Raw genomic sequence first — 22,809 nt, 5'->3', positions numbered from 1 at the left:
GGAGACCTGGAGGCTGGCAACCGTAAACTGGAGTCAAGTGGGTATCACACACTCCCCATCCAGCACTTCAAGAGTGGGTATTTTAAACCCAGTTCTCTAACTGAAACCAACCCCAACCCTTGCTGTTATCCCCAATAGGAAATAAAGCCAGGCGATGTAACCTTGCGCACCCCCCCCCCCATTCCTAACCAGGACTAATAACAGTGGCAAAGGAGGGAGCAAGTTTAAGAAAAGGGGGGAAGGATTTTAAAAATCATTCTTGTCCTGGTCATGACTCTGACCCAAGGCCTTGCCACTATTCACTTAACTTTTTTTTAAAGTGAGAGCGTTGACGTTCAGCTTCTATGCAGTTTGGACCTGAGACAAGTTGCTTCCCTCTTACTGTGGAGCTTTTCCCTCTTGCTTTGCCTCTTCCTCTCTGCAGATCTCCTCCCCGCCTTCTTAAGCTGTACAACTCAAAACTTTTTTTTTGGGGGGGGGGAATATTTGTTTCTTTTGCAAATGCAGCTGTAGAAGAAGAGAGGGGAAGTTATTTAATCCCCTTTTCTTCTGCAGTTTTGGGTCTGAAAAACCACCCGACTTATTAATTGGAAGGGAAGAAAGCGTTAAATAGCTCATCTGCTCCTTGCCAGCTGCAGAAGTAAAAAAACACCAGATATTGTTTTAAAGAAACTGGGGTGGGGGGATAAGGTATAGTTTGAAAGAGTGGTGTACAAATGCTGTTCTTCTCCCCCACCCCCGTACACACACACTATTGCAGAAGTAAGAAATCTGATCATGTTAATGTGAATTAATGTCTCAAATAAATTGTGACTATTGAAGAGGCTGGCTGGTAGGTAAAATGCATTAAAACAACCACTTAATTCAACTCCCGAGTCTCCTCTTCCTGCAACGGTGGTTTTGAGAGGGCAGAAAGGAGCCCAGCATCAACACACCGCCTCTTAGCCTGGTCTGCATTTCGGCTGTGCAAACTACGGTGTCAATTTCCTTCTTTTTTTTTTTTTGTGCTGCAAGCTTACAGTTGTCAGACAGAGCTACAAACTGACTCACAGTTGTCATAAGCATTTAATACACTAGAAGAGACTCCTGTTGAATGGGTAGTCTGTGGTTCGCATTCGAAGTGAATAAACATTATCTAAGGGTGGGGGAGCATTAAGTCTAGAATTCTGGACACAATTCTTAACTGCACACATCATTGCTTGCAGAGAACTGTCATAATTTAAGGACAAATTAATCTAGGGGGGAAACAATGGAATAAGTTCTACTCTCATTCATACAAATCTTTTCTTAATGGAAACTACTGGCCCTGATCCAGAAAAGTTGCAGCCCGATTCTAAGCATGCTTATTTAGAAACAAGTGCCACGCAAGTTCATTGGGTGCCTAGATCAGCAGACTTCATCTTGCCTAAATTCTATTGAGAAAAAAGATCATAATTTGAGCTAGGATAGGACAGGCCATGACATATAATGACCCCCAACACTGTGGATCTCTATCTCCAAGCAGGCCTGCCAGAACTTCATATATTATACTTTGGTCTCCTTCCTCCGCCAGGGCACACAGGGTGGAGTGCATGGTCTCCCCCTCCTCCATTCCATCCTCACAACAACCCTATGAAGCAAGTTAGGCTGGGTGAGAGTGTCTTTCTCAAGTTCACCCAGTGAACTTCATGGTCCAAGTGGGGATTTGTTTCCCCAGTATAACCATAATACCACTCTGCCTCTTAATTCTGCAAATCTAAGAAAAGCTGCACAACTTTTAAAAAGAAATAATTGCTTATTGTGTTTTTATTAATTAAGGAATGTGACTGTGATTAATTTGTGTTGTAGTTCTGAATGTTTCTGCTGCCTCTACATTTTTTTCAGTAAATCCCTCCTGCAGAGCCAGGACCGTTAGTCACTAGCTCCAGTCAATCAATTTACTTTAGCAAATGCAACGAGACAGACAAAGAGCCAGTGCTCTGTGGATGGATTCTTGCAATGCAAAACAACCGCAGATGGCTCAGACAAGCCAGCCAATACCTCCTACAGAGGAAGGCAATTGGACCTGGGAACAATTTCTTGTGTGTGTGTGTGTGTGTGTGTGTGTGTGTGTGTGTGTGTGTGTTAAGCACCGTCAAGTCACTTCAAACTCACGGTGGCCCTATGAATTAATGTCCTCCAAAATGTCCTATCCTTAGCTGCCTTGCTCAGGACTTGCAAACTGAGGGCCGTAGTTTCCTTCATAGAGTCAATCCATCTCATGTTGGGTCTTCCTCTTTTCCTCATGCCTTCAACTTTTTCTAACATTATTGACTTTTCCAGTGAGTCCTGTATTCTCATAATGTGACCAAAGTACGATAGCCTCAGTTTAGTCATTTTAGTTTCTAGGGGGAGTTCAGGTTTGATTTGATCTAGAACCCACTTATTTGTCTTTTTGACAGGCCACACAGTCCTAAATGTGGCAGTTGGAGACAAACATAAGCAAAATCCATTTACAAAAGGAAATCATACTGGTGCTCAATTTCATACTGCCTAGCAGCTAATACTGACTTGTCACAATTCCTGCCACATTATGGAATATACTGGATGACTCCGATTCTGTAGAGTTACATTTTAATCAATGGTTTTGTGAAGACAGCAATGCTAGTTGTGCATGACCTGAATCAATTATTTCCCTACCACCACCACACACACACACAACTTCATTCTATATGAATCTTACCTGGTCTTGTAATGACAGAGTAGAAAAGGCTGGAACGCTCTTGGCCCATTTAATACTCATGAAGAGAAGCCTTGCCGCTGATTCACAAACAGATTCTGTAGCAACTTCATAGAGATACATTGGAGTACCACTGACTTCATGTGGATACTAAATAAAAAGTATTTTTTAAAAGAAATGTTATTTGGGAAAGAGCTAAACTTTGGTTATAGTTTTTTTTTCCTTATGAAGAAGGGTATGATCAAAGTGAAAAAGAAAATGGGTAGCGGTGGGGAAAATTACCAATAACATGGGCAATTCAATGGGGAGGTTAACTCTAAAAATATCAACAGGCAACTGCAATGAGAATAGGAAGGAAAACCGCAGAACCGAGAACACAGAGCCAATGTAGACTTTCCCCCAGCTTTAAGTAAATAACTGTTACTGTTCACAAGTCTCCTTTTGTGAGCAGTGTAACACTAACACTCGCAAATCAGCACTGCAGAATGCATTGGAAAATGGATTTCTGTTAAAAGCACGTGCTGTGGCATTTTGGCAAGTACCTACCCCTGGATTCAACTGCTTATGTAAGGATACCACTTGTGTCAACAACCATTTGCACCAAAAGACCAAGGAAAATAACATCTCGACAAGCCCTCAGTATGTCACTTACTGGGACTTTTTTTTTGCCAACAAATCACATCTGACTCATGGTGACCCCTGCTGGGGTTTTCAAGGCAAGAGACGTTCAAAGGTGGTTTGCCATTGCCTGCCTCCATGTCACAAGCCTGGTCTTCCTCGGAGGCCTCCCATCCACATACTTGCCAGGGTCAACCTTGCTTAGCTTCTGATGAGATCAGGCTAGCCTGGGCTAGCCAGGTCAAGGCATAGTAGTTTCTTAATCATGGTTGTGTTGGACAAGGGCGATGTGTGGATTGGATGCAACAACTGAGAGCCGTGGCTGTACATCACACTCTTATACATACATACACACACACACACACACACAAAGCACATTCGGAAAGGCACCAAGACTGTAAAAGGTGACTGACATCTTTTTCAGAAGTTTGTCAGGCTGTTAATTCTCAGTGAATCAATAAAAAAAAGAAGCTGACCTTTGGGGTGGGTTGAGCCAAGCCCACCAAAGTCTGCCTTTCCGATGTTGTAGAAACTGCAGCCAATTCTAAATTATGGGGTTCCAGCTGTGTGACAGCAGTGAAGAACGCTGGGGTTGGTAGAGCTGCAGAGGGAAAGTGAGGGGTGGCTCCATTATCTTCCTTGTGTCCTCTGAAATAAAGAGCTACTTGTTTCCTTATTGTGGATGTCCTTGGTCCTCTTTCATGTTGAACAGCTGGGGGAGGACAACAAATAGTAAAACTTCTGTGAGGGAAGTGAAATGTCAGCTTGGCTGGGGACAGAGTTGACGTTAGGCGGTGGCAAAGGGGAATGTTGCTAATGGTACTCAAGGAAGTAATCTGTACAGTTTTCTGTGGGAATTTTCTGGCAGTGCTATTTTACAGATCATCCTGACAAATCATAGGTGAAACTCATGGGGACTGTCAAGTTGAATAAATTGTTTTTTCCCACTGCACTTTTTTTGCCTTTTTTTGTTGTTGTTGTTCTAGTTATTAGAGTGGCCTCTTTTTTGCACAGCCAAATTTTAAACGTAACTGTCTCCAGCCAACTCAAACACTCCAGGATAAACATGGTAAAGTCCCTCACATAACTACTAACTCAGCCTATGGAAAGACAATGGCAACGCTTGCTGCTTTCTAGATAGGAACGGTTCTCTGCAGTCTTTGAGGGCCATTATCATTATTCAGATATAGGCAACAAACATGCAAATCTTCCCTTGAGGGGACCATTATTCAAAAATATCCTGTTATTATAACTCTAGTATAGAAATAAGAGATTCTCTGCTCATATCTTTAACCCAAATCAATTGTTTTGCATGGGATAATATAGCATAGTAGCTCCAATCCAGAGACAGGTGTTATGCAATAAGGTGTTATGACTTCTAACACCTGAGGGTACACTATTTCCCCCATTTGTTGACTTCCTGGAAGCAGCCGGTTGGCCACTGTGTGAATGCTGGACTTGATGGGCCATTGGTCTGATCCAGCATCACTCTTCTTATTTTATTAATTAATAGAATTATTGTGTGGATGTGCATAGGCATCTTCCTCCATATTACATAACAATGAAGAATGTTCGGATGCTCGTGTATATTCTTTGCCTGAGAGTCAGGCAAACATTAAACTTCTTACTAGATGAGGCCATTTGACCAACCTGTGTTCTATAGGCCTGCTGAGGGCTACAAAGAAATTATGCTTTTGTAATCAATGCAGATGGGTATGTCTGGTGCCTTCCCCTGATGATAAAATAAAAATTTTGCATTCTGGGACCATGTCACTTTACATGTTCCACATATTTTGCTGTCACTACAAAATTGATTCCTGGTTTATAATACCAAATCTTATCAATAGGAAAGTCAGATTATAGTGCAATCCTAAACAGAGTTACACCCTTCTGGGATCATTGATTTTAATGGACATAGAAAGGAGAAACTCAATTTAGGATTACACAGTTAATTTCCCCACATACACCTCCTGGTATATAGTCCTGCTGACATGCTCTCAAATAGTTCTGTTAAGTGTATGACCTCAGGCAGTTTTGTGGCATTTCTGCCTCTAGCTGTAGTCCCAGTTGGGACAGCTATCTGTAAGCAGAAAGTTTGACAGACAGGTCTATCTTTGCAATATGAAAGGGATAATAAAGACAGATACTGCCCCAAGGGGAAACCCATGTTCTAGACTATGGTTTTCAATCCCTGCACACATCTGGTGTCCATTCCTCCACTGGTAAAAAGTAAGCACAAGTACCATCTTTATTCATGTTGACTTCCAAACATTTCTTCAGCCGACAAGCCCTACATTGGTTCCTGTGTGTCTTGTCCACTGGACAGCCACCCTAAAACAGAGATATTACTTTTGTGAAAAGGAGACAAACAGGGGATCTCAATAAGGAGCTTCTGGAACAGAACATTTCCTGATTACCCAACTTAGTAATACATACACCTTTCCCCTTCTGAGTAACCACCCCTACCAGTTCCCATGGAGTCTATTCTGTATTTCTACTATGTAGTGAGTCGTGATTTTCTCCCATGAAATTACTTGAGAGAGAAGAGAATCCGTAGTAGGTTGTTCTAGTAGTTCTAGATTGCCATCAGCACCCTGGACAGCAACCTCTCACTCCCAACCCATGCCTATTCACATCTTCATAATGCAGGTATCTGGATCTCCAGGATGTCCAGGCCCTACTTTAATTCTTCCCCAGATCTTTGGCCCTTTTGCACTTGTACTTGTTTCTAGACCTCTTCCCGCAGTGTCTCTTTGCTTTTCACAGCACAGGGTTTCATTAATAGCATGCATCAGGTCACTCACGCAGATCCAGTTTTTGTCTGTGAATGGCCTTTGTTGCCATCGGGGACTCAATGACCCACCTCTTTGCTGCCCCAGTTAGTCATTATCTAGCCAATTACATGGCAGGAACCTACAAAGAAACCCACCAAACTGGAACAAAATGGAGACAAAACAATCATCCATTGCATATAGATGCTTAATGCATTTATACAATGGACACAGAGATCATGGTTTTCAAGTGTGGCTGGATCAGGAGACATAAAGAACACCCATAGATTCTAAGTTGGACACTATCACTGAACAGAAGCCACTTGGGTTTAAAACTGGACGTGATGAGCCAAGCTACTGTGTGTGTGTGTGTGTGTGAGAGAGAGAGAGAGAGAGAGGGAGAGGGAGAGGGAGAGAGGGGGGGGGACAGTTTGATGTTTGCAGACCATCCCAAAGAAGAAAAAGGCCAATTTGTTCATTACTTTCACTTTTAAAAATCACAGGAACATAGACTAGATGAAATGCTAGGGATAACTAACCCATTCTGATAGTTCAGCAAATGGATAAATTGGCTCATGCTTTAAATGAAAGGCTAGCCTCTACAGACACTGACCTGGCATGTGCTAACCACGTCACAGGGCCAAATAAAGGAAGTGATCCTACAGGTCTTCCTTTAAAATGTAAAATACACTTATTGCTTCAATTCTTGTCTTAATTTCCACTGCAGTCTTTTTGTACCATCCTGCAGCTTTAATCTGCATCTGATTTTTTTAAGCAGCAGCTGGATCCTAAACCAATTTGCTCTGTAATTGTCACTTCCAAGTAACACAAGTGGAGTGCTATCCCCTTTGATTTTTGTGGGATTCACTTCCTAAAGACCTGACACCAGAAGCCTATCACGACATTCCTTCAAACTGCCTAAGGAAGATCTGCTGAGAAAAGTAGCAGAGGGCTTTCATTTTTAAGCACTAGGAAACCATACAGGCTCCAGGCTCCTATCTGACACTGGATACTTGCACTGAACATGAAACTAGTTCCCAGGTGCCCAGAGGCACTCCTTCCCTAAAAGAAACATAGGAGGAGGAAACTAAGTTTATGCTCAACTTTAAATGCCTGTATAGAAGAGTGACGGGTTGAATCACAACAATGAAAATAACATTGCCGGTTCCTATTACAGAGCCTTAATACATGCCCAATATTAGCAGAGCCAGAGAAAGCAGCCCATGTAGGGTTGCCAACCACCAGGTGGGGCCTGGAGACCTGCTTTTACAACTGCTCTCTAAACCAGGGCTTCTTAAACTTTTTCCGCTTGCGACCCCTTTTCACCCAAGAAATGTTTACGCAACCCCAGGTATATAAAATAGGTATACAAATCAAACATTTGCTGATAATAAATAATAAAGAAATTTATTTTAAAACAATTCTTTGGTATAAATATAATTTTACCATTAATTAAAGATGGTACAAATTTTTCAGGACCCCCATATTCAGTTACAGGACCCCCCATATGGGGTCGCGACCCACAGTTTAAGAAGCTTTGCTCTAGACTACAGAGATCAGTTCCCCTGGACAAAATGGCTGCTTTGGAGAGTGGACTCTGCGGCATTTTACCCTGCTGAGGTCCCTTCCATTCCCTTCCCAAACCCCACCCCCTCCAGGCTCCTCCCCCAAAATATCCAGGTATTTCCCAACCCAGAGCTGGCAGCCCTAAGCTCTTGCGTGCTGAGGGGAAGCCCGATCACATTCTCTTTCTTAAACCCCTAGCTAGAAGTCCAGAAGGTCAGAAGCAGGAAATGAGGCAGTTCACCCGTCACCATCAAATAGAAGTCAAAAAGGGCAAGAGTCCAGTAGCACCTTAAAGACTAACAAAAATATTTTCTGGTAGGGTATGAGCTTTCGTGAGCCACAGCTCACTTCTTCAGAAACAGACTAACATGGCTACCCACTGTGAATCATCAAATAGAAGGTTGATAGCCGCCGAAGTCACGTCACAAACAGGGCGTGGCTGACAAAGGAGCGGATTCTACCAGGTCTGCCAATGGGTAAACAACTGGGCAGAGTTGGCGCGCAGTTGCTTCCAAACATTCGGGCCTAGCTTGGGGCTTTGCTCTAGGCTGAGCCAGAGGGCTTCCGCTGAGCCAGAGGGGTTCTTGCAGGGCCAGGCTCCAGGGGACCTCTGCCTTTCCTAAATCTGCAAACTACAAATGAGTACCGTAACCGACACTCAGAGCTGTTTTTGCTTCATCCTAGACAAGGGGGGCATAACCTGTACTTCTTGATGCTTAGGCGGCTAAATTTGTTGCAACTTCATGGTTTACCCTTCTCTATCCTCCCTTGCAAACCGTAGGTTTAGCTTAGCTTAGTTTATTGATACGGTCTGTTTGACCAGCCAAAGGTTAGTACGTCAAATTATCTAACTTGATAAGACTGTAAAACTGTTACAAATTACAAAAATTGATAAAACTCTGATATTAATAAAATAGAAAATATTAGTGCATAACACAAAATTAGGCTTACCATCTTAAAATTACTAAAAGTATAAAACAATTTATATACTTTTATAATACTTATTTATATACTTTTTAATTTATATACTTTATATAAGAGCCCCGTGGCGCAGAGTGGTAAGGTGCAGTACTGCAGCCCAAGCTCTGCTCACAACCTGAGTTCGATCCCAACGGAAGTTGGTTTCAGGTAACCAGCTCAAGGTTGACTCAGCCTTCCATCCTTCCAAGGTCGGTCAAATGAGTACCCAGCTTGCTGGGGGTAAAGGGAAGATGACTGGGGAAGGCACTGGCAAACCACCCCGTAAACAAAGTCTGCTTAGTGACATCAGCCCATGAGTCAGGAATGACCCGGTGCTTGCACAGGGGACCTTTACCTTTATAAAAGAATTTAACAGTTTTTTTCCACCCTGTTTTTGCGTATTTTAATTGTAATGGCAAACCGTAGGTTGAAGGGACTGGTACAAACTGAAATACACATCTGGAATTAAGCACCATTAAATCCAACTCTTCAGTGTGGGAGGTTGACAGAGCACAAGAACTCCTGTGCAGTTATTCCAGGCTCCGCCCATTGGTTGGTTTTAGCGGTTTAATCTGCATAGGATTGCGCTCGAAAGCATGTACTGAAACTCCATTGCTGTGAATGGGAGAGTAAACAGTGTCTAACTTGGACTGGATCATGCCTGGCTGCCTCCAATTTCACTCAACAACCTATAATCAAGATCACAAAGATGCAGCTGACCGATGGTTTAGTTTACTGGTAAACTATAAGATTGGCCATTCTAAATCAGATATTTTCACTGGTTAACATGAAGGGGGGTTTAATCTTCTATAAAGATGTATTAAGTTTGATGTGTTAGGCAAGGATTACTCAAGCAATGTAGTAAAGACTATTTTCCCAAACCAGTTACCAAATCAAAGTGGCGCTTGCATCGAGATTCTTTCATGAATCACTTGTTTGGTGGCTGACATGAAGGCACCCAATGGGCTCACCCTTCAGATCTAGAAACAATAAACCCAGCGAAGTTGGAACCGAGGTTGGGCACGCATCACTAAGGAGTAGCGCAGCCCTAAATACAAACTACGCTGATTTAACAAGGAATCTAACCCCTAATTTTGCTGGATGAAGCGAGAGTTTTCTGCTCCTGTATCAAGCAGAAATTCCGGGAGTGGACGCACATCTGGACGCAGGGAAAAACTTCACCCACTTGAGCTTCGCCTACTCTCCATTTCGTTAGAAAGGCAGAGGGTACCTGCCGGAAGGGGAGGCAGCGACCTTGGGTACTGCTGAAATCCATGTGTCCGGCAGCTGGAGCCTATGCATGTTTACTCTGAAGTAAACCCCACTGTATTCAAAGTATGCATAGGAGGGTAAAAAGGTAAAGGTAGTCCCTCCTGTGCAAGCACCCGGTCATTCATGACCCATGGGGTGGCCTTATACTAGGCAGACTATGTTTACGGGGTGGTTTGCCAGTGCCTTCCCCAGTCATCTTCCCTTTACCCCTTGCAAGCTGGGGACTCATTTTACTGACCTTGGAGGGATGGAAGGCTGAGTCAAGCTTGAGCCGGCTACCTGAACCCGACTTCCGTCAGGATCCAACTCGGGTCGTGAGCTGAGCTTGGATTGCTGTACTGCAGCTTACCACTATGTGCCAGGGGCACAGGAGGGCAGGCTTACTCTAAAGGACATGTTTCAGGATGCAGCCCATGAGCAGTCGGCTCCTAGGTATGTTTTTTCAGAAGTCCCACTTTTCTAATGCAGAAAAGTACTTCCCGGTATGTCTTTATAGAATAGGAGGCTTAATAGACCAGTTTACAGTATGGTGACTGAGTCTCCTCAGATTTTTCAGGGAAGGAGCGAGGGGCCAGTAGAAACTGGAACGACCACTGGCCCCAGCTGCTTGTTTCTTATGCAGGAGGGGGGTTGCCTTGGATTTGCCACTCACTAAATGCACATTTTCCCCATCTGAATTCTTAGAACTCTGCAAGGGGGCTGATTGTTGAGTTTTGAAGATTCAGATGGGGAAAATGTGCATCCAGAGAGAGGCAAATCCAAGGCAAAACCTCCCAGGCATAAATGGCATAAGTGTGTGTAAAGTGTCGAGTCGCAGCCAGCCCATGGCGACCCCAGCAAAGAGCTTTCCAGGGAATGGATTAAGCCAAGGTGGTTTGCCGGGGCCTTCCTCTGCAGAGTCCTCCTTGAGGGCCTCCCCCCCCCCCCTGACAACCATGCTTAGCTCCAGAGAGCTGGCCAGATCGGGCTATACCACTCCTGCCCCCCTCCCGAGTGTTTCTATAGACAACAAGAACAACAAATTGCCCAATCTTTGAAGAGGCTTGTTTCACAAGGATTTCGGGTTTTTTCTGGAGCCCCCTAGCTGTCTTCGAACCCTTCCCTTGGAGTCTTCTTTGTACAATGGCTGTAACTTTAACGAAGGTAGGGAGGAAAGGGGAGGAGGTCACAACATCTGGAGCTTGTGGGGTTTTTTTTAAAAAATGTTGCAAGTATGGTTTTAGATGCTCAAAAACTCATGTGTGTTTGTTCGTTTTGAAAATAAAGCCTTCAAGAAAGCGAGACTGGCACCCTAGCTCGAAGGCGAAGAAGTCCTAGAGAGCACAAGGAAGGCCTGCCTCTGGGGCACTCCAAGAGGTGGCCTTTTGAACGCTGCTCTGCAAGAGGGGAAAACAACCCTCCAGGTCGAGAAATGCCCCTGTGATGCTTGACCTGCGACCAAAGGAGGTCCAGGGCCCCCCTGCAGGCCTTCCTCTCCCAAGGAGGTGTGGGCAGGGCCGGTGCTACCATTAGGCAAACTCAGCAGCCGCCTAGGGCACAGACCTCAGGGGGGCGCCGAACTGGCCCGAGGGGCCCCGTTTTCAACCGAGTCGTTTCTTGCAAAAAAGGCAACTGACCATTTATATATATTTTTATTTTAAGAGAAGTACCACAACAGTGCTATGGAATATAATTAATTATAATATCTCCTAAAACGTTTTGTGCTTTTGTTTTTCTACAAGACCTCTGCTTTTGAAAATTGGTTAGCAATGGGGGGGGGGGGCACAAGTAGTTCGCCTTGCCCAGGGCGCAAAAATGGCTGGCACTTCCCCTGGGTGCGGATGCCCCACTGTTTACTCAGAGGAAAGTCTAGAGGGAGCGAATGGGGCTTCACTTCCTAGTAAGTGTGTTTCGGATTGCAGACCGGCCCAGATGCATGCTTAGTTGGAAGTGAGAATTTACCTTCACCTCCAGGCTTACTTGTGAGTAAGACCCATTTAATTGAATGGGACGTGCTTCCAGTTGGAAGAGGATCGGCCTTTGAGCCACACCGGGCTTAGCGGACTGCAGCCTTAGAAGGCTGCAGTCCGCTAAGCCCGGTGTGGCTCATAGGCAGAGTTGACCACAGGCCTGGAGAAAAGGCTAATTCACAGTGGGTAGCCGTGTTAGTCTGTCTGCAGTAGTAGAAAAGGGCAAGAGTCCAGGAGCACCTTAAAGACTAACAAAAATATTTTCTGGTAGGGTATGAGCTTTTGTGAGCCACAGCTCACTTCTTCAGATACTGGAGAAAAGGGTCCCTTGAAGGGAAGAGCTCTTCAGGGCGTGGCCCCAAGGGCATCTCTCGGCCAACAACAGGCTATGAAGCCTCCTTTCAAGGGACAGCGCGCTTTTCCTCCAGGCCCTTGGCCACCCCACCAAAGCGCGCCATTGGAGTGGGACCGAGCCCTGCCTGGCCAACCTCCTTTCCCCCAAGCAGTTAAAGGGTCTGGGATCCTTCTCCTGAAACACGCCTTCGGGCAGCCCTGCTCCGCCTGTTGTTTGGAAAAACCCAGCCCAAACTGGAGCAAACCCAACCCAAGCACAGGTGGGGCTCGAAGCCGGGAAACCAGCTGGTTGTGACCGTAAAGATTCGAAAACCCCGATTGGCACCTAACCGTTAATATGGGGCGAAAACGCACGGGAGGTTTTGCCTGGGATCTGCCGCTCTCTAGATGCACCTTTCCCCCATCTGAATCCTCAAAACTCTGCCTGGGGGCTGATTTTTTGCGTTCTGAGAATTTGGCTGGGGGAAATGTGCATTTAGAGAGGGGCAAATCCCAGGCAAAGCCTCCCGCGCGTTGTCTCTTGGCTCCTTCCCAAAGGCGCAAACCCGCAGCGGGGTGCGGCTGAAATGCAAAAAGGTCCCGACTCTTGCTGCCTCCGATGTGTTTCCGCCTCTCGCGCAGGGCAGTGAGGCCAGGGGTCCTGCCTGTTGGAATATCTGTCGTGGAGATATTCCTGTATTTAGCAGAGTGCCTTAAGCTTAGCAGCAGCAGAAGCTACACGTGCGTGCGTGTGTGAAAATAAAAGGAGCATCAGTCGTTTGCTCTAATCAAACTAAAGTACATTTATTGTTGAAATACACATTGGATAGGAAAGGACAAACAAGGGTCTCCTATCCTGATCTACCTTGCTAATTCTCTAGGTATAAAAGGGTATCTGCCTTCCACTCCATCTGGGGCAGGAAATGAGGGCAAGGTGTAACTAGAGATGACCTTCCCCTGTCCTGTCTATCTATCTGACCCTGTGGTCAGTTCCCCCTCTCAATGTGCAGGCAAGTGACACCGTCCTAGAAAGGCCAGATTTTCCAACACTGCCACGGGGACCTACCTGGTTTCCCGATTTGCAGACATAAGTCCGGTTCCTCCGAATGCTCCGCTTGAAAAACCCCGAGCAGCCATCGCAGGCATAGACCCCATAGTGCTTGCCCGAGCTGCGGTCGCCACACACTTTGCACGGGATGTCGAGAATCCGGCCTGCAGACGGGAGGAAAGGCAAGAGAGGAGAGAGTCAAAAAACGTGACACGGGGGAGCAGGGGGGGCACCCGGTCTAGCGAAACCTTTGGCAAGCCAGCCTGCTTGGCTTTGGGCTACTGTCTCGCAACAGGCTCCCACCAGGGTCTGGAGTCTAAGGGGGCCTGCATCCCCCACCCCCTTGCCAGAACAGCAGCAGCAGTCCCAGGTGGAGAAACGTTTGCTCCAGGGTGGAAATCCTCCACCCACTGTAGGGTTGACAACCCCCAGGTGAGTAGTATTCAAAAAGAATAATTTCAACTGTATGAGAAAGTAGTAATCACAAAGCACAGTTGTAGGCTTTTTATTAAAAAAAAGGTTCCAGGGGGGACCCAGGAAATTACAGGCCAGTTAGCTTAACGTCTGTTCCGGGTAAATTAGTGGAAAGCATTATTAAAGATAGAATTGTCAAGCATATAGAAGGGCAAGGTCTGCTGGGCAAAATCCAACATGGCTTCTGTAAGGGTAGGTCCTGTCTCACTAACCTATTAGAGTTTTTTGAAAGTGTCAATAAGCACGTGGACAGGAAAGTGTCAATAAGCACTGTGGATATTGTGTATTTGGATTTCCAAAAAGCTTTTGACATGATAGAGGTCTATAAAATTATGCATGGTTTGGAGAGAGTAGACAGGGAGACTTTTTCTCCCTCTCCCATAATACTAGAACACGGGGTCATCTGCTAAAGCTGGAGGGTGAGAGATTCAAAACAGATAAAAGGAAGTATTTTTTCACACAATGCATAGTTAAATTGTGGAACTCCCTGCCCCAGGATGTGGTGATGGCTGCCAGCTTGGAGGGCTTTAAGAGGGGAGTGGACATATTCATGGAGGGGTATTCATGGCTGTTAGTTAGAATGGATATTAGTCATGCTGCATACCTATTCTCTCTAGTATCAGAGGAGCATGCCTATTATTTTCGGTGGAACACAGGCAGGATGGTGCTGCTGCACTCGTCTTGTTAGTGGCTTCCTAGAGGCACCTGGTTGGTCACTGTGTGAACAGACTGCTGGACTTGATGGGCCTTGGTCTGATCCAGCAGGGCCTTTCTTATGTTCTTATGTTCTTAGGCTCTAGTTATAATTAGTAAAGTCTATATTGTGATATATTATACTTCATATATTCACAGTCATATAGTTACAATTGTACCATATTATTAATTCATAATATAGTAGTTGCAATTTTTGAAGTGCAACAGAGTACAAATAATTTTTTAAGATCCAGCTGGATCGACTCATGTTGACTCAGAAACCAGCCCACCTGCTATCAGTGGGAGGCAGGTTCAGACAGGTAAGCGTGTGTTAGGGATCCAGTCAGACTTGGGAAGCCCCCCCCCCCACGCCCAACTTCAAGGGCATTTAGCAAAGCTTAAAGTCGAAATCCTAAACACACCGCTGTGCTCGGTGATTTGGGAATGTGCTTAGGATCGCTTCTGCTCTGCAAACTTTGTCAAAGCTAACGGATGACTTACTCTTGGCTTCCCTGGGTAGGGGGGAATGTCCGGGTCCCGAAGACCGCTGGTCCCCCACCCACATTCTTAAACAGTGGGTAGCCGTGTTAGTCTGTCTGCAGTAGTAGAAAAAGGCAAGAGTCCAGTAGCAACTTAAAGACTAACAAAAATATTTTCTGGTAGGGGATGAGCTTGAAGAAGTGAGCTGTGGCTCACGAAAGCTCATACCCTACCAGAAAATATTTTTGTTAGTCTTTAAGGTGCTACTGGACTCTTGCCCTTTTCTAATTCTTAAACAGGATCGTCTGCCCGGAAGTGGACCTTGCTCTCAAGTAATCAGATCCCCACTGAACCAAACGGACAGACCCAAAGCGATCCTTGCCAGCGTAAACGTAAGCGCAGACCCGGTGCCTTTTCATGGCAGCTCACCAACAGGCGCTCCTGGCAGCAGGTTTTATAGCATTTGCTTCCTAGTAAAAACTTCTAGGGTTAGTAAAAACTTCTAGGGTGGCGTCGAACCGTCAGCCTTAGGCCATTTATGCCTGGGAGGTTTTGCCTTGGATTTGCCGCTCTTTAGATGCACATTTGCCCCATCCAGATTCTCAGAACTCTGCACGGGGGCTTATTGTTGAGTTCGGAGAATCTGGATGGGAAAAATGTGCATCTCAAGAGCGGCAAATACAAGGCAAAACCTCCCGGCGCCACCCAATGCCAGTTTACTCCGAAGTAAAACCTATTAAATGACCAATTATGCATGGGAGGTTTTGCCTTGGATCTGCTGCTCTCTAGATGCACATTTCCCCCATCCAAATTCTCCAAACTCAGCAATAAGCCCCCGTGCAGAGTTTTGAAAATTCAAATGGGGCAAATGTGCATCTAGAGAGCTGCACATCCAAGGCAAAACCTCTCATGCATTGACTTGGACAGGGCTTACACCCAGGTGAGTTTGCTCCCAAGTCAGACCAACGGAGTTTGGTTGGACTTACTCCCAGAGAGGGCATTTCGACTGCTGCCACCAATAAAAGAACGGGGCATTAAAAACTGGAGCAACAGACATTTGAGATGCAAACAGGTGGCTGTCTTAGGAAAGCTGGCTCTCGGAAAAGGAAAAGTCGGGCGAAACTTATTCGAAACAGTCCGGAACTCTTTGGGGGGGGGGGGGCTCCGGACTGCGTGCCAGCCTAGAGACGGGTTCGTTGGGTGGGCCCCAATCCTGGACACCCCTCGTCTAAATGGAGCCGCCTTGATTTCAGGGCGGTTTCCCTCGAAGCCCCTGGGCCGCTAGCAGCTGCCCCCTCGCCCCCCAAACTCCCGGCCGAAGTCGGTCTCTGAGTTTCAGCGGGATCGACTCGTTGCGATCCCTTTCCTTCGGGCTGACGGGCTTTTGGAGCCAGCGGGGATGCTGCGAGCGCCCACAAGACCACCTCTCCACTCCCGAGGACTTGATTCAGGCGCTTTCTGGATGACCACCTGAAGCTGCCTTCTGCTGAACCAGACTCCTGGTCCATCAAAGTCAGTCTTGTCTACTCAAACTGGCAGCGGCTCTCCAGGGCCTCAGGCAGGGGTCTCTCACATCACCTACTTGCCGAGTCCCTTTAACTGGAGATGCCAGGGGTTGAAACTGGGACCTTCTGCATGCCAAGCAGATGCTCTGCCACAGAGCCACTGCCCCTCCCCAAATGAAGACAGGAAGCTGCCTTCTGCTGGATCAACCCTGGTCCATCCAAGTCAGTATCGTCTACTCAGACCGGCAGCGGCTCTCCAGGGCCTCAGGCAGAGCTCTTTCCCATCACCTGCTTGCCCAGTCCCTTTAACTGGAGATGCCAGGGATTGAACCTGGGACCTTCTGCATGCCAAGCAGAGACTCGACCACTGAGCCACAGCCCCTGCCCGACCCAGTTTGTGAAGGGCCGGAACCTTCCTGCTTACGGTGGAGTAAGCGTGCCCAGGGCGTGGGCTCGATCCGCCGGCTGGGGCTGGGCAGTGCCAGGGCGGCCGAGGCGCAGGGCTGCCCCGCAAGGGCGTCCAGGGCCCGGGAGGCCGGTGGGGCGGGGGCTCCCGAGCGATGCCTCCCGGCGGCGGACAATGGGGGCCTGGGGGGAAGGGTTGGCTTCCTGATTCCCCCCCTCGAGCCTCCTTTGACGGCCCCCGACGGCGGCTTCTCCCCCAAATGAAACGCGACAGCTGCTCTCGGAGCGGGAGGGGGATTAGGAGAGACGGCGGGGAGGGAGGGAGAGCGGCGGGGCGGGCTGGGGGGAGCACTTCGGGGGTTTCCCTGCGGACGGCGGCTAAAGTTGGGGGGAGAGGGGAGGGGAGGCGGGCGAGGGCCGGGAGCGCGGGGAGGGTCCGGCTTGGCTTGGGGAGGGGGGGATGGCGCGCCCTCCCCGCCACCTGCCCATTGGGCCACCAGTGACCCGTCAAAAAGAGTAGCATGGGAATGCGGATGGCGCACAATGGCCTGCGGCTCCCCGGCCCCCCTCCCCGGCCCCCCTCCTGCTGCTCCTGCTTCCAGCCCGGCCACGCTCGAGGGGGGGGGGAGGCAGGAGACCCGGAGGCACGCCCCCCCCCCAGGGCCGGACAGAATCATAGAATTATAGAGTTGGAAGGGACCGCCAGGGTCATCTAGTCCAACCCCCTGCACAATGCAGGACATTCACAACTACCTCTCCCCCCGCACACCCCCAGTGACCAGAGGATGCCACAGATGCCCTCCCTCTCACGATCTGCTTAAGGTCACAGATTCAGCATTGCTGACAGGTGGCCATCTAGCCTCTGCTTCAAAACCTCCAGGGAAGGAGAGCCCGCCACCTCCCGAGGAAGCCCGTCCCACCGAGGAACCGCTCTGTTCGGGAATTCTTCCTAATGTCAAGGCGGAAACTCTTTGGATCGCATTTCCAGCGGTGGGTCCTGGCCCGAAGGCGCGAGTCCCCGGGATCCCCCGCCGCAGACCCCAGGCAGGCAGGCAGGCGGGCGGGCGTCCTGGCTCCAGCGGGCCGACGTCGCCCTCCTCCCCCTGCAGCCTCAGCTCCCTCCTGGCCCCCAAGGGAGGTCCAAGGACGGGCCCCGCTGCCCCTCCCAGGACCTGCCGGCCAGGCCTCCTCGGGAGAAAGCGCCGCCAAGCACGGCTCACCTCCGAGGAGGGAAACCACCAGGCGCCGGGCTGGAGCAGCGAGGCGGCGCCGGACTTCTCGGGCGGGCTTTCGCCGGCTCCTCCATCCCCAGCCGAGCTGGGCGGCCGGGCGGCGGCGTCGAGTCCCCAGGCTGCTCCGGGCAGGCGGCCGCTCTCCTGGCCAGGCCGCCCCGCTCCAGGCAGGGGGGTTTATTGCGGAGGACCCGCCGAAGGACAGGCAGTAGGAGAGCAAAGAGAGCTGCCTTCCACACAGGGGATGGGCTTGCCTAAAAAACCTAAAACACACACACACACATATATATGTATGTGTGTGTGTATATATATCTATATATCTATATATCTCTATATATCTATATCTATGTGTGTGTGTATGTATATGTATGTATATGTGTATATATATATATACACACATACAGAATAAGGGAAACACAGAATAAGGGAAATATATATATAAAGCACAACACACACAAAGATATATGCCTTTTGTATCTACAGAATATCGATATATATACACACACACACACACACACACACACACACACACACACACACACACATACAGAATAAGGGAACACAGAATAAGGGAAATATATATATAAAGCACAACACAGAGAGATATATGCCTTTTGTATCTACAGAATATCGAGCTGTACATGTGTGTGTGTGTGTTGTGCTTTATATATATATTTCTCTTATTCTGTGTTGTGCTTTATATATATATATTTCCCTTATTCTGTGTATGTACACACAGAATAAGGGAAATACTGGAATGCAGATTTTTTTAGACCGTGTAGAGCATATCGACAATCCACTTCTTTCGAAGCTGACCCACTTCTTTTCAGTTGTAACATGTGTTGTGGATTCCCCCTTGCCCCATGCCATTCGGAACGTTTTGTTGTTGCTGCGGTTTTTGCTGAAATAGCCCAAATAAGTGGGATTTCCTCCCAAACACACGCCCAGGCCCCACGTTTAGGATCGGGAACACAACGCTCTGCCGGGCAGCGAGCCTGTCGGGCACAGCGGGACTTCGGAGTCAACAGGAAAGAGGGCCCGGGCCAGGGAATATTTCTGACCGCGACTTTGGAATATAATAGCAGGACTGCTAATTTATAGAGCGGTACCTATTGCGAACATCGGCCATTTCTGCATGGGAGGTTTTGCCTTGGGCTCTCTAGATGCCCCTTTCCCCCATCCGGATCCTCCAGACTCAACCATCAGCCCCCCGTGCAGAGTTTTAAGAATTCGGATGGGGAAAAGGTGCATCTAGAGAGCGGCACTCCCGTGCAGAAATGGCCATAGCTGTTCCGCCTCAAACTTTGCTGGGACCCCTAGCATGACATGACTCCAGTTGCCCTGTACTCCAGGCTAGTCGCTGCCATGGCTGGCTTTCCCGCAATCCGTTGCCTTCCGCCCGGACCTGTTGATTCTGCTCTGCCCACGCCCGGGGGGCCCAGAGAACCGCAGCTGGACTCGACGGCTCTCCCAAGATTTTATTAACGCCTGTTGAAGGCGTCGGCTTACTTATTTTTCCCCGCAGGCACACACCCTATGTCAGAAACGTCCTGTGTGTGTGTCAAGTGCCGCCAAGTCGCCGCCGATTCATGGCGACCCTATGAATCAAAGTCCTCCAAAACACCCTATCCTTAACAGCCTTGCTCAGGTCTTGCAAATTGAGGGCGGTGGCCTCCTTTATTCAGTCCGTCCATCTCTTGTTGGGTCTCCCTCTTTTCCTGCTGCCCTCCACTTTTCCTAGCATGACTGTCTTTTCTAGGGACTCTTGTCTTCTCATAACGTGACCAAAATACGATAGCCTCAGTTTAGCCAGTTTCAGTCACCTTTAATGGCATGATAATAAAATTAGTAGTAACAAAAACACATAAATCGCCCCAGTTTAGTCATTTTAGCTTCTAGGGCCAGTTCGGGCTTGATTTGATCTATAACCCACTGATTTGTTGTTGGTTTTTGGCGGTCCAGGGTATCCGCAACCCTCTCCTCCAACACCACTATTTCAAAGGAATCCACTTTCTTCCTATAAACGTCCTGCCTGACATTATATTGTAGAACCTCCTCCTCCCGTCCCTTCCCGCCGGCTGCTTCTACCTCGACGCCATTCACGACTTACCAACAAAGCGCGCTTAAGCAGAGGCAATCCGGGCAAAGTTCAGCTCGTTGGGGGCCCCACTGATGTCTGGGGGGACGGGCCTGTCGAAACCGGCGGCCCTTAGACGCGCTGGACACGGGCGGAGACCATTCTCGCAGGGCTTCTCCCCACTCCAGACGTCCCCCCCCTCCCGCAGCTCTGCTGGCGTTTTCGGGTGGGGGGTGGGGGGCCCAGGCCGCCTCTCAGCCCATTAGGGGCTGAGAAACCTTCTTGGGCCCCCGGAGGCTGCCAGGCGAGCGAGGCGGCCCCGTTCACTTGACACGGGGTCACCCGACAGCTGATTAACCCCGTTTCGAGGCCCCAGAAGTGTAACGGGAAAGCCCAGCGCGGCCGGGGCTGCTCTGGGAAAAGCGTCCGGAGCATCCCTCGACGGGGCGTCCCGGGGGGCTCTTTGTGTCCCGTAATTGCTTCGAGATATCTGGCAGCTTCGATTACTGTAATTACCATCAGAGGCTGTTGAAAGAAGTGAGGCTGCTGGGCGCGGACTCCTCGGCGGGGTCTTGTTACCACCCAAGCAGAGAGATCACGTCTGACATCGCTCCAGCCTGGCGGAAGGGAAAGCGGGGCCCGCGCCCGCCCCGTCCCGCCGCCCGGCGCTGCTGGGGTCAAGAAGCCACGCCGCCCGGATCCCCGCGCCGCCCCGCGCCCCGCCTGGAGGGTCTGGGTGGCCCGGGCCCAGCAAGCACACCCCCCCCCTTGGGGAGCTCCGACCGCCCCGACGTCGGAAAAGCACCTTCTGGGAAACACAGCCCGGGCACGATCCCGCCAGAGCCAAGCCCTTTGCCCTGCAAGCCAACGTTTACTCCGACGTAAGCCCCTCTTTAAAAACCAAAAGGGGCTTCACCTCCAAAATTGCCTTCCCCCGTAGCCAGTGACCGAAAGAAGGATTGCAGCGGGGTGGGGATGTCCTCGCCGGCATGTCGTCTCGCCTGCCGCCCGCCTCCGTTCGCCTCCGGCCTTGAAAACCCGACGCGGCGGCCAGAAGTCGGCCGAGGCTGGACGGCGCTTCCCGCCGCCCAGCCGACTTCGGACGGCGCAGCCCGGCCCCAGGCATCGGAACCTGGAGACCCGTTTCCCGGAGTTCAACCAAGCACTTGTGAACGGGATCGCGGCCCTCCAACGCGGGCCTCCCTGGAAACCGACGGGACGTTCACCCGCCTCGCTGGGGCCGGGGTTTGAGCCCCCTGAGCTGCAAAGCGGCGGCCCAGATCCGGCGCTCAAGGGCTCCGATGGAGACTCGCGACCCCGGGGCACCGAGTTCGGCCTCCAGCACCCGCGGGGGGCCGCCAAGACGTGCCGGGGCTCCAGCTCGGGTGGGCGGCTAAGAAAGGCGACGAAGCTCCGGAGAAAGGATTTCGGGGGAGCAGCGGCAGAAAGGTCGCGTTTGCACGGCGGGCCCTGCTCGCCCCCGACGCCAGAGGGTCCCTTTGAATTCCCAGGGAGAGGGAGAAGCCCACCCGTCCCTCTCCCAGCCCCTTTCATCGCTCATTTCAATCCGACCCGTTTCCTTTTCAGGATTTCGGGGTGCAACTGGAGGACAGGATCCGGAGCCCGCTGGAAAACCAGCTCCCCCGACACCCGGGGGGTCGAATTCTTCGCCGTACGTGGAAGTCGAACCCGCAGCCATCCCCGGGAACTGAAATTCGGTTTTAAACGTATTTTTTAGGGCGGGGATGCGCCCTCTTTGCCACCCGAGCCATCCTTTGTAGCGCCAAGAACTCCTACGGGGACACAGTTCCCACTTCAAAGGCACAAGCATTTTTTGGGGGGGGGTGTCCGAAGAGCGTCGCCCCCGCTCGCCTTTTCGGTTGAGGCCCCAGTCTGCATTTCGGCCCAGTCCTCGGCTAGGACCCAAGCTGCGGTCCAAACGCCAGCCGGCCGGCCCGGGCGGCCCCGGCTCTCTCGGCTGGTTTCCCCCCAAGGGGCAGCCGCGACGCCAGGCCAAGCAAGCCAGGCCAAGCAAGCCTTGAACTCAGCGGGACCTACCTGCGAGTAAACACCCTCCGCAGTCAGGGGCGTGGGAAGCCAGGCCCCCACCCCACTGCGTGATTCTCACCGCTCCTTAGACCCTCTCCCCGAGACCGCAAAGGCCCCCGGCCCCATTTGGGCCACTGACTGTAGCCTAAATGTTTCCTCTCCCCTTTATGCATGGGGTTTTTCGCTCTCCAGATGCCCATTTCCCCCATCCGACTTCTCCAAACTGAAACATCGCCCCCCCGGGCAGAGTTTTGAGAAGTCGGGTGGGGGAAAGGTGCAGCTGGAGAGCTGCACACCCCAGACAAAAAAAACCAAAACCCCATGCAGATTGAGGCGACAGGGGCTGGGAAGGCTTCCCAGAGGAAAGCAAGGAGCCCATTTGGGGAAAGGTGGCTGCCGGTTCCCTCCAGACAAGCGCCCCCCCCCCCACGCCGACTTCGGGTACTTCTGCCATCTGAAACCCTTCAGGAATGAGACCGAATCGGTTCCTGGGTTGGAAACCCGTCGACTCGGCCGGCCAAACCCTCTCCTGGAAGCCGCGCAGCGCCAAGGGGGCCGCTGCCCCGCTCGGGGCTTCGTGCAGGAAAGGGCTGCAACCCAGGCCACAGCGAGCCGGGCGAGGCGAGGCCCGCGCGGGGATGCCGCCCGCAGTCCCGGCGGCACCCAAGACCCCCGACAG

The 22,809-nt window shown here is 49.9% G+C and overlaps 1 protein-coding gene across 1 annotated transcript in view; it reads right to left on the bottom strand.

The window, feature by feature from the left end:
- Window positions 1–22,809, bottom strand: part of NR2E1 (nuclear receptor subfamily 2 group E member 1) — a 56,557-nt gene that overhangs the window by 7,225 nt on the left and 26,523 nt on the right. Inside the window, exons 4-7 of the mRNA XM_056856199.1 lie at window positions 13,234–13,379; window positions 5,560–5,647; window positions 3,793–4,028; window positions 2,702–2,848 (exon numbers count right to left, since the gene is read on the bottom strand). Coding sequence (XP_056712177.1) covers window positions 2,702–2,848; window positions 3,793–4,028; window positions 5,560–5,647; window positions 13,234–13,379 — 617 coding nt within the window. The remainder of the gene's footprint in view (window positions 1–2,701; window positions 2,849–3,792; window positions 4,029–5,559; window positions 5,648–13,233; window positions 13,380–22,809) is intronic.

Source organism: Euleptes europaea, chromosome 10 (genome assembly GCF_029931775.1).
Source record: "Euleptes europaea isolate rEulEur1 chromosome 10, rEulEur1.hap1, whole genome shotgun sequence".
NCBI lineage: Eukaryota > Metazoa > Chordata > Lepidosauria > Squamata > Sphaerodactylidae > Euleptes > Euleptes europaea.
Note: the sequence above shows the minus strand (reverse complement) of the source record. Positions and strands in the feature narration are given on the sequence as shown.